This window comes from Hippocampus bargibanti, linkage group LG04 (genome assembly GCF_051943395.1).
Source record: "Hippocampus bargibanti isolate YZ-2025 linkage group LG04, ASM5194339v1, whole genome shotgun sequence".
Taxonomy (NCBI): Eukaryota; Metazoa; Chordata; class Actinopteri; order Syngnathiformes; family Syngnathidae; genus Hippocampus; species Hippocampus bargibanti.
The window spans coordinates 14,917,398-14,929,420 of record NC_142737.1 but is presented as its reverse complement, the minus strand read 5'-3'; the positions used below and the strand labels follow the sequence as shown (position 1 = coordinate 14,929,420).

General features: G+C 40.6%; 1 protein-coding gene across 2 annotated transcripts in view; it reads left to right on the top strand.

The window, feature by feature from the left end:
- homer1b (homer scaffold protein 1b) overlaps positions 1–12,023 on the top strand; it is a 45,897-nt gene that overhangs the window by 19,366 nt on the left and 14,508 nt on the right. Inside the window, exons 2-5 of one of the 2 annotated variants that reach the window (XM_088994261.1) lie at positions 2,948–3,104; positions 6,322–6,453; positions 9,831–9,923; positions 11,670–11,818. In XM_088994261.1, coding sequence (XP_088850387.1) covers positions 2,948–3,104; positions 6,322–6,453; positions 9,831–9,923; positions 11,670–11,818 — 531 coding nt within the window. Of the gene's footprint in view, positions 1–2,600; positions 3,105–6,321; positions 6,454–9,830; positions 9,924–11,669; positions 11,819–12,023 lie in introns of those variants that run through there. The other variant, XM_088994259.1, reaches the window with a different exon arrangement.

The window sequence follows — 12,023 nt, the reverse complement described above, 5'->3', positions numbered from 1 at the left end:
AAAATTACCAGATTACATCCGTCTATGACTGACTCTCAACGCATGTCAAACCGCTTGTCTGGGTCACGTGATACATACTGCTAAAATTAGCCCACCGTAAGCTAGCAAAATAAGTAAAAAACAAACTCTGTATTTATCCGCCGGTCCGTGAAAATATTGTCTGAGATTAAACCGGTCGGTGGCGCAAAAAAAATGTTGAGGACCACTGTTCTACACAATACTGAGATCCAGTCTGTAAGACAGTCAACAGCATGAGACGTCACAAGGGAATGTGCTTAGTGGGGCTGCCGTGATGGGCAGTTAATCAACTCGCACGATAAAAACACTCATGCTCTCATTGTTCAATGTTGCGATGGTAAACAATCACGTGCCTTCAATGAGTGACAGTGGCATCGAAAGTACAATACAGACAAATACAAAGTCGTTTGGCATGCAGGGAGAACTTCTCTCTCACGCATCAAAATGAAACAATGCATCTGTTCACAATATGGCTGCCGACACGGATGCGTCTATCTATTTTATTATTTTGTTGATGAACGCATTATTTTGGACAAATCCGTAAAGCACTGAAGCCGCAAAATGTAACAAACAGCCAATTTGTATTTTCAAAATGGACTTGCTCTCAAACTAGAACTACAGTCAAACCTCAGTTTTCAAACGTCCCAATTTTCGACCAAAAAGTTCTTTTTTTTTATGCCTCAGTGTACAACTAAAAATCGGTTCGCGAACAAACAGAGTGCACTTAAATGGCCCACTCGTTTACCCACTGCTTCCTTATATGTCACTTACTCGTGTTGCGTCTCGTGTTGCGTCTCATTGTGACCGACACATTATCCTCGTGTAGTGTTTTATTGTGAGTAGGAGAATGGCTGCCGCAGCTCACCCGCACAAGAAAATCCAGTGACTGTAAAGTGTCCTTGAGAGTTTTGAAAGGCGCTTAGAAATTAAATGTATTATTATTATTATTATTATTATTTGTATTGTTCAGTCATAATAAAAAAATAGACATTGATCATAATGGAAAATGTTTTGGTTTTCGACCAAATCGGTTCTTGAACAAAAAGTTTTTTGAATGCCTCGGTATACAACCGAAAATCGGTTCCCGACCAAACTGAGTGCACCTGAATGCACTCTCCGCTTTCTTATATGTCACTTCCTTGTGTCGTGTCTCATTGTGACCGACGCAATTTCCTTGTATAGCGTTTCACTGTGAGCAAGCGCGTTTGTATTGTTCAATGGTGATTTAAAAAAGCAGATATTGATTACCTTGATTATATTTTTTTGGTTTTTGACCAAAACTGTTTTCGAACAGGTTTCTGGAACGGATTGGATTAGCCTTTATTAGTCTAAAAGTCGAGAAATTTACATTTCAAAACAGCAAAGTTATGAAAGGAAGTGTAAAGGAAAGGAAGAAATAGAAAACCAAATTACAGGAGCCGCTGTAAAGGCAGCCACTCTCGCGGCACCATCTTGAAGTTAAAAAAAAAACTAATAATGTGACACAACACAAAAGACACAGACAGTCATTCAATCTTAAGCACTTTCTGCTCTGCACCCTCTTTGTTACATAAAACATTTTTAGATGAAAGAGGAGAGGATCAAAGCGTCCTTTTCACCAGTGGATCAGGGACGCCATTTTGAAGTGAGCATGTCTGCTACAAGCTAAATGTTGAAAGAAAAAGCAAAGCTGTAGCATATATTGTCAGAAAAAAAAATGTCTCGCATATCCTGTCACCCGTAAATCTGCTTCAATTCTTCAGTTACAGTATATTAACCCTTTCAATTCTATGCCTTCGTGCTCTGTGCTGACGCTCCTTTCTTCTCATCGCGGGCTCCTCAACCCATGCATCCAACCAGCCCCAGACTGCTGAACAAAGTGGGGCTATGAAAAATACACCCATTAAATGTGAAAATTCAGCAATTTTGAAAAAAAATCCCAAAATGGTGAAGTTAAATGGAAAAGAACGTTAAAGTACAAATCAGTAAATAAATATAACTGTTTAATTTATTTTTTCATTTGATATTTCCATGATGACAGGTGAGGCACGGCCTCACCTGCCTCACCTGACTGCACGTCACTGGGCATATTCCTGCTGCCGAAAAGGTGCAACCGCTCAGCACAGTCTCCTCCTTGATGAATGTCATGGCCAAAAATGCTGAAAAACAATCTGTTCAATCCATTACACACGATGGACAACAACACAATGTGACAAAAGAAAACACAACACAACAAAAAAAGCAAGGCTCATGAGAGCACTTGCCTACTCTATTATGGTAAAAAAACGGAGGTATGACTGTTTTTTTTCATACAGATATTAGATTTGCTGTCTGTGGTCTTACCACAACTGCCAAGTCGGATAAATATGACTCCAGTATGGACCTTTTGATGAATGAAGCATATAATTAGAATGCGCTTCTTTGACAGGTGTGCTTTTTTTCCCCTTTGAGAGTGTTCCACAGAATCTGTTTCCATATGCAGAAAAGTTAGTCCATGTGGAAAGTGGTGTCCAGTGTGGTGTGTCTTTGGCAGTTAAGCGTGGCCTTCTGTCTATATTTAGCCCTAAACGCTGTCTTTTCTCCCCCGTGTGACCCTCAGTCCGTGATGCAGACATTCCCATATCGGCGCATAGAGAGACACCACTGAATGCAAAAGAGGGCGAATACTGCGCGGGTGTATGGTGGCGATGATGGCAGAAGTACTCTCCGCTCGGTGCACGCTTTTCTAGTCAACAGTATCTCTGCACGTACTGGACGATGCACCGTCATTGTTGTTTGGATTGGGAGTTTGTTTTCTCGTAACGATGGAGGACGGCCAGCTCGTTATTCGAATGCCCAGCCGATCCGGCTCTCCGGTGGACAACAGGAGTTTCAGTGCCGGAGTTGGGTTTGGAGAGACGTTGGTGCTGCGTCACAAAGAAGTTCATAACTTTTTTTTCGTCCCTTTCAGGGAGCAGCCCATTTATAGCACGCGGGCCCACGTCTTCCAAATTGACCCCAACACCAAGAAGAACTGGCTGCCCACCAGCAAGCATGCCGTTACCGTTTCCTACTTCTACGACAGCACGCGCAATGTCTACCGCATAATCAGCCTGGATGGGACCAAGGTGAGCTCAAGTCTTCTCCCTGCATTTTGCCCTTTCTTCAACTTCTGATCACTCATTTGCTTTCGTTCTCCCTTCACACAACCTTGCTCTCAAAGACGCGTGGCTCATGTTTCAGTGTGTGTGTGTGTATTTATATGTGTGTGTGTGTGCATGTAAGCACAATTTGCACACGTACTGTAACTGCAAGTCTGTCTGACTGTTGTGAGCATAAATTTACCACATTTTAACAAAATAATAATAATAATAATAATAATAATAATAATACAGTGATACCTCAGCTTACAAACTTAATTGCTTCCCAGAAAGTGTGTGTAAGGTGAAAAGTTTCTTCCAAACATTTATTTCGCATAAGAAACCATTCAAAATTAGAATAATCCGTTCCCAGGTCCCCATAAAACATAATTTTCTACTAAATAAGCCTTAAAGCTACACACAATATTCCTTATTTTTATCTATAATAAATGTTCTATTGTATTGTAATTAAAGAAATGCTGTATAATAAAGTCATTTTATTTACCTTTGTGATGGCCGTTGTTGTACAGTAGTTGCCTCTTTATGCTATCCGAGTGAAGTTGTCGTGCTCTCTCGCCGATAATACCCTCCCTCACTCACACTGTCCCCTGCTTGCTGCTTTTTGTTAATCCAAATCAACAGAAGTTTTTCAACCTCTTCTATTGCCTGAGACCGTTGCTTAGACAACACAGAAACACCCTTCGCCACACGTAGCAATGGTCGACTTAGCATCCTTGACCATAACTTGATGAAAAATGGATGCTATTTGATACAGCCAATTTCTTATACCTATGCATCCTGCAACTCATGTGTTATAAGCTGTGAAATATCTAAATAACATATTAATCATCAAATTGGCATTAAAATACTACATGTATTATTACTATTAAATTTCTTCAACTTTTGAAATTCCCGAAAGTCTTTTTACAAAATTCCCATGTGATCAGTAGGTTTATGTATATGGTTGTGAAGCTCCTCAAATGTCAAAATAAAATGAACATTGCTTTCAAAATAATTCCACTAAAGTGGCTACAAATAGCGATAGGAGGGACCACTAAAACATGGATCGGACCTTTTTTTGGGACTGTTATCTGTGAAATCCAACCACCAAGACGATCTAAATGTGGCTCTTATGTGCTTTTCATGAAATATTCGTCCATATTTTGGTTCCAAGAATCATATTGCGATCGAGCTGAGCGATGTGGTGGGACGCTTTAGGGAATAAGAAGAGAGAGGGTCAAGAAGAAAAGACACACTTAACATGTTGTGTTGATGGAAATGCAACTTCAACATTTTCTCTAGCACCTCACATCACATTAACCCGAGCAAGTTAATTGATTATGTAACTCACTCGATGTGAGTTAATCAGAATATTCCACATCACCACTGATTGATCTGCCGTTAATTAGCCCTGCTCTAGAGATGTCGGATTACAGTATGGAACACTTGAATGATTTTTCACTCTCAACGAACTGACCCAAGTGTTCTGTGTAAAGTCTTTAAATAATTCATGTCTCCACCTCCTAGCTTCATCGTGAGATATTTTTTGAGGAATCATTCCCCACTGATTCTCATAGCGATCGTTAATAGCGATAATGTTGTTATTTCCTAAATTGACTCGTTGGTTAAACGCAAGATGATACGTTCACCGTCCACTTATCAGCGGCAGCATCCATCCATCCATCCATCCATTTTCCGTACCGCTTATTCCTCATTAGGGTCGCGGTGTACTTTGTCACAGAGTGAGAGTTGTTTCCCATATTTTGCCCTTCTCACACACATTTACTGTGTTCTCTTTTTAATAAATTTGTTTCTTAATGTCTTAAATTGTAACCAACGGAGGGTGCAGTAAACGTACGGGTTCGGTACCTCCAATTTTAAGCCCAAACCATTGGAGTAGCTGGTGTTTCTTGATAAAAAAACGCACCAAAACTTGAGATACAACTCTTACATTTGATTGCTTTATATATTAGGGATTATTTTTGGGGGCGGGCCACATTTTAGTTACCATTTCCATACCTGTCAACCTTGGCTGATAATTGGCCTTATAAATGAATACAATTCCCGTATAAAAGTTGCAGTATGTCGTATATTATTTGAAAGGATAAAAATCACTACCCCAAGCGGAAATGCAGACAGCTCACCGCACATGTGCGTGTTATGCTTACATACGATTGAAGATTACTTTACTTGAGGATTACTTTTGCTGGTTTGTCGTGACAATAGTAGCGATGATCGGCGGCAGCATTGTTGTTGGCTACCAGCAGTTGAGACGAATTGGATTTGAGACAGAATGGTCTTTGGAAGATTAGTTCACAATTTAAAAAATCATGTATAAAAGTTGTAGTACGCCGTACATCACAGGTGTCAAAGTCAAGGCCCGCGGGCCAAACCCGGCCCACCACATCATTTTTTTCGGCCCGCAAAAGCAAATCAAATTTGTTAAATTCCATGATGATTGCTAAAATCTGAGCCAAAATTTCATATTTTTGGATGTCAACCACAATAAATTATTGTTGATTATTCTTGACTTCAGATTTGAAAACGAGTTATTCATTAATTTGCTGTGTGCTCTATATGTAATATTTGAAGGGATTTAAACATTCTAATGGGTTCCCCAAATTCATAACGGCCCTCGAGAGGAAACCATAACTACAATGTGGCCCGCGGCAAAAAATGACTTTGACACCCCTGCCGTACATTATTTGAAATGCAAAAAAAAAAACATAAAATACGGGGAAAACGTATACATTGACAATTATGCGTTTCACTTGGAAGGCTTTTATGAGCGGAACCACATAAAGAAGTGAGGAATAACCTTTGATACAACAAGTATTTCAGTTACTATCATGAAGGTTTTGATGCTATTAAAATATTTAGAATATATCCCCTATTACATATGAGAATTGAAAATGTTTTTCCAAAAATTTTCCAAAAAAAAAAATAAAATTTTTTTTTTCAAAAGGATCATGGAGTTTGAGATCTTTCAGATGCTCTTGCCGGCCATATATAATGCTGTGGCGGGCCATATCTAGCCCCTTAGCCTTGGGTTTGACACCTGTTATATATTGTTCAGGTGTTCCTAAAGAAATAAGAGCTAATCTTAAATCGCTTTCTCTGCTTCTCCATCTGACCCACACATGCATTCAACACACCGTAGTAAGCTCATGAAAAATGTATCAAGTGGCTTTCCTCTGTGCCGCAGGCAATAATTAATAGCACCATCAGTCCCAATATGACCTTCACAAAGACCTCGCAGAAGTTTGGCCAGTGGGCGGACAGTCGAGCCAACACGGTCTACGGCCTGGGATTCTCCACCGAACATCATCTGTCCAAGGTAGCTTTACCAACTAATACACACACACACACACACACACGCGCACACTGTCTTTCTGCTCTCTTTATGATTCTCTCTCTCTCTCTCCCTCGTTCTCTCTCTCTCTCTCTCTCTCTCTCTCTCTCTCTCTCTCTCTCTCTCTCTCTCTCTCTCTCTCTCTCTCTCTCTCTCTCTGGCTTTCTGGCTCTCTCTGACTCTCTCTGTCTGTCTTTCTGTCACTCTCTCTCTGTCTCTCTCTTTCTGTCTCTCTCTCTCTCTCTCGCTCTCTTTCTGCCTCTCTCTCTCTCTCTCTCTCTCTCTCTCTCTCTCTCTCTCTCTCTCTCTACCCGTCTCTCTCTGTCACTCTCTATCTCCCTCTCTTTCTGCTTTTCTGTCTCTTTCTCTGTCTCTCTGTCTCTCTGTCTCTCTTTGTCTCTCCCCCCTCTCTCCCTTCTCTCTGTCTGTCTCTCTCTCGCTCTCCCCCCCCCTCTCTCTGTCTCTCTCTCTGCCTTTTTTCCTGAGCCTGTTTGGCAGTTACAGTATATTAACCCTTTCAGTGACAGTGGCTACAACAGTGGACAGCTTATCACGTTATGCAGGTTACATAGGATGCATGAAATGGTTAATGAGGATTTTCTCCACATGGAATTTATGTATGGTATCTGATGATGTGTTTTCATGTGTGTCGGTACCCGGTTCTCTCCTCTGCAGTATGATTAAGCTTTGACACACTTAGACCATAAACACACTCAACAGTCTGGCCACATGCTATGTATCAGACAAAGGTACTTGTAACCAAAGCTGGACATTTTCTGCCTCATATTATATATTGTGTATTAGTAGCAGGTACGACGGTGGCCTCTCCCCCCTTCCCTCAATAGTTACTCTAAATCATTCCATAAATCCCTTCACCTTTTTTTCTTTAAATTATTTATAGCCAATGGCTCACTTGTAAATACGAGTGCATGATTTTATACACGTTGATGTGATTTGGTCAGCTGCCAGATGCTCAATTTTAATGTATGGTCGACATTTACAGCAGGATAGTATTTACGTTCGGCTTTCTTCCTCGGTAAAGTAGTAATTGATAATTCTCCCTGTATCTGAGTATTATTTTCAAATAGAATCAGTGTGGCGTGTGATCTACCCTTACACCTGACACACAACCGGATTGCAATAAAATGGAGGATAAAGCCATTGATATTCGCAATAAATTACTACTTCTACGTTAATGGGGCTTCTATTAATGATCAGCCTCTGGAGGATGATCACTTCACATACCAATCATGGGTTTCAAAATGTTTTTTTCGACACTGAATTATCCAGATGTGACTTCTCCGTGTTCACCTTTCCTGATACAATACAATCAAAATACACCCGGCTGTATTTGTTACTTCTAAGGGGGCAAGGGCATTCGGGGAGCAGGTTTGGGCACACCTGCTTTCAAAGTTACTTGGAATGGAAAGCTAATTTATGGCATTGTTATTGTGTATTAATGTGTCGCATTACTGATTGTGTGACTACTATCCAAATGCCTGCTTTGAAAAAGATAAATACAGCTGCTGGTGGACTACAACGTGGTGTACACCTCTTGGTACAGCTCATCCAACGTCTCTACGTTGCCCACTGACAACTCTAGCAATCACTTGAAAGAAAACGGAGCTATCATGTTACGCCAAAGTGGAATCCTATTGGGTTACTAGCAGCCTTTCTACCAATGGCAGACATGAGAGTAGCTCCAGCAGAGGTGTCGGTTACAGTTCTAAACCAGACTGTCCTTCACATGACTGTAGACGTCCAACAGGATGGTTGAAATATTTTCCCTAATGTCCTATGTAAAAGTCGCTCTTGTTCATTAGGAACTGATTTTTTTTCAGCTGGATTCTTTATAGCCTTGCCCGATTCTTTTGCTTCGGACTAAAATAGGCTTGTAGATCAAGCCAGCGACAAGCTGTGATTATAAAAAAATGGACGCAACACTGAATGCCACTCATCAGAACAGCTCCCAGTTGATACTGTATATTGTATGTCTAAATTTTTTTTCATTAGGGTGCATTCATTATTCACAACGAGATTGAAGAAATGGTGGACCGGTGCCATGTCTTCTTTATATTTATAGTATATTTATCTGAAATGCTTCCTCTCCCTCATACTACACCCTTTCAAAACATTGCACTGAAAAATAACCTCCTTAATGTTATATGCCGTCAAATTCATGGCCCAGGTGACCAATCTGGCCCGCCACATCATTTTCTGTGGCCCGCAAATGACACTCAGACATTGGATTGGATTGGATTGGATATGCCTTTATTAGTCTCACAGTGGAGAAATTTACATTTCACAGCAGCAAAGTGATGAAAGTCAACTTCCATGATTGATGCTTGTGAAAATCTTGCAACATTTGAAATTTTCATATGTAATAAATAACATATTGTAGTCGCCGTCATCATCATCATCATTATCATAGAATCGCAATCTTCTTTATTGGCCAAATTTGTAGAACACAAAAGGATTTTTTTCTCCGGTAGACACCCGGCACTCATATCATCATCGAAAAGACATGACAAAGAAGTATGAAGGACACTCATTACGGCTAATCTAATCTAATCTAATCTAATCTAATCTAATCTAATCTAATTCCTTTAAGTAAATTGTACTTCTCAGGAACAACTGTGAGATAATACAGTAATATTGATTTATATAGCGCTTCATCAACAGCTGAAGCTGGAACAAAGGGCTTCACATGGACAACTATCCTATACAGGAAACAAAGCAGTCACAAAGATAGTAGAAAGCACCAGGAAGTGAAACCAAGATCAAGTCGGAATCATGCTGAGTCGAATGCCAAAGAGTACAAATGAGTTTTGAGAGGGTTTTTAAAGGTGGGCAGCAAAGGGGCTTGCTGAATAACTGCACATACTGTCATGATCTGGTTGGCGACCAACGGGGGGCGCTGTCGGCCCCGCCTGCACCTGCACAGGTGCTGGTCGTCCCGATCAGATTGGCGACCAACGGGTAGCGACGTCAGCCCTGCCTGCAGCCTCGCAGGTGCTGGTCGTTTTAATCACTGACACTTAAAAGGACACCCGGCACGACCATCCGGGGTCGGTTCATTGTTTGCTGCTTGTTTGTTGCATGCATTGTGTATGTGTTTGTTTAACCTTGGCGGACTTTTACTTTTGGTCTTCTTTTGTTACTTTGTATTTTTTCTATTCAGATGATTTTGATGTTTTACATTTTGTTCCTGCTGACTTAATTTTAATAGAATTTGTCAAACAACCTCCTGCTCCCTCCTGCCTGCTTTTTGGGATCCGCACCCGCCATCACCACCTCGCAAACCGTGACACTTACAGTATGTTGTTTTAAATTTGATAGGCCTATTTTCTGTGTGTGTCTAGTTTGCAGAGAAGTTTGCAGAGTATAAAGAAGCAGCACGGCTTGCTAAAGAGAAAAGTCAAGAGAAGATGGAAATGGCCACCTCGCCCTCTCAGGTAGGTTCGATCTGTACGCAGTCATAAGAATCACAAAACAGAGATGCGTGGCTCTTGTGCCTTCTCATGAAGTGTGTTGCATCCATTTAGACGGTTGCTGGCCTTTTACAGTGCATCCGCAACACTATTATCCCCTGGGAGTGTTTAGCTCTTCTTAACTCAGTATAATGGGCGCCTTTATATTCATGAACTGAAATAAACAAAGCTCTTCCGGATGACAAGTAGCGTTCATGTGAGGTTTTTCTGCTGACTATTGCATAACAGAAGTTTGTGGGTGGAAATGAGAGAGTTTTAATGGAGAAATTGTCATTAACAGGCCTTTGTGAAGGAAGCTCGAGAAGGACAATCATTGCCGGCACCAGCATCACAATCTTGTGGAGAAATTAAAAAAAAACTCCCTCTCTGAAATGTTCCAATTTTCATAATAAAGCCTCAATTTGAAGGATTTACGCCTTTCAAAAATAAATAAATAAAACCGAGTGTGATAAAGACAATCTGAATGTGAAATCCCAATCGGTATGAAGAGTGGGAAGTGTAGCATTAGACATAATCTCTTATCTCTGACTTCCTTCTTGTCCATTACGGATGCACAAGCGAGGCCATTGTGTTCTTGCCATAAGTCCCTAATAGCTTTGTTTCATGTATGTGTAACATTTAAATGATTTGTCTACGCTTGCGTGGGACATAAAGATAAGCTGCGCCTGTTCAATTTTCCCAGCGTTATAGTTAATGACCTATCAGCATGTACAAGTGCTCATAAAGAGTTCATCAGTGTTTGAAGCAGGCGAGAAAGCACATACAAACACACCTCCATCATTTCCCCGGTGAACTATTTATGTATATGCGAAAGATTATTCATTTATGAGGTTCTCTCCTTGTCATCTCCTATAATAAAAGACCCTGGAGATTGAGTTTGTTGTTCTAGATTTTTCTGTTGTTGCACAAAGCCTTGATGAAATCCATGAATTGTGAATGTGTTCCCTTTCAAAAGTTTTGTGAACAGCGGGGCGTTTTTTTTTCCAGAGTGAAAATATTTGGTTTTGACTTCCAAAGAAGAACATGTGAGATGGAAAAATATCACAAGTTCAGCTTTTATTGTAAGATTCTTACATATGGATCTGGTACACAACTGATTGCACCTTTAGTTTGAACCCACCCATTTTCTAATGGAGCAAAATTACCGGAACACATGACAGGTATTTAAATACTCATACAGATACATGTTTTATGAATTATACAAAAAAAACAAAGCAAAAGAATCTGAGAAACACTTTGGTAACTGTAGACAATGCCACGAGTCGCGTTGCGTACCTCATTATTTAAATCTCTCAACCATTGGGCTTTTGTGAGGGGGTGGTCCTGTCTCATGAATAGGTGAGGTGAGCATGGTTTGCGTTACCGTGATGTCAGTGAGTAGGCGGATGAATGACCCAAGCCGCTTCTACTTTTTGATATAAATCCCATAAAATAGTTTTCACTTGATAAGGCAGTACTTCATACACAATAGTTCAAAGTATTGGTCAGTTAGTGGGCAGACAGGCAATCAGTAATGTAGGCTAATATTTAGCATTTCAGATCTTTATCCAAATTCGATGCTCTGCCACGGGCAAAGAAATAATTTTAATTTTAATTTTAATTTTAATTTTAATTGTTCTGTTACTGTTACTGTTACTGTTATTTTACCTTCAACACTGACCTGCAGCGTGAAGAAAAAAAATGGCTCATGCTGGAAACTTTTCTTTCAAGGAGTCTCCAGCTGGGGATCTGTCATCACCGTTGACTCCTGTGACTCCTCCCATGGAAAACATCAACGGGACAGATGAACTCTGTGACACGACCCCCAACTCAGACTCCAGACCTGAACCATCACTAAATGCGCTGGCCTTCGCTCATAGGTACGTCTCCCAAGCTGGTGTCCGCCATGCTGCACCAGACACAGGCGCCCTACTTCCCCTCTTGTCACGTTGAAACACACAATATGCATTCTTCTTTGTTGTTGTTGGGTTTTTTTTTTTGCTTGTCCGAGCCAATAAATGTTGTTTTTTAAGTTGTTGCCTTGTCAGCAAGGTGTTGCTGATTTTCCTCTATTCATCAATGCTT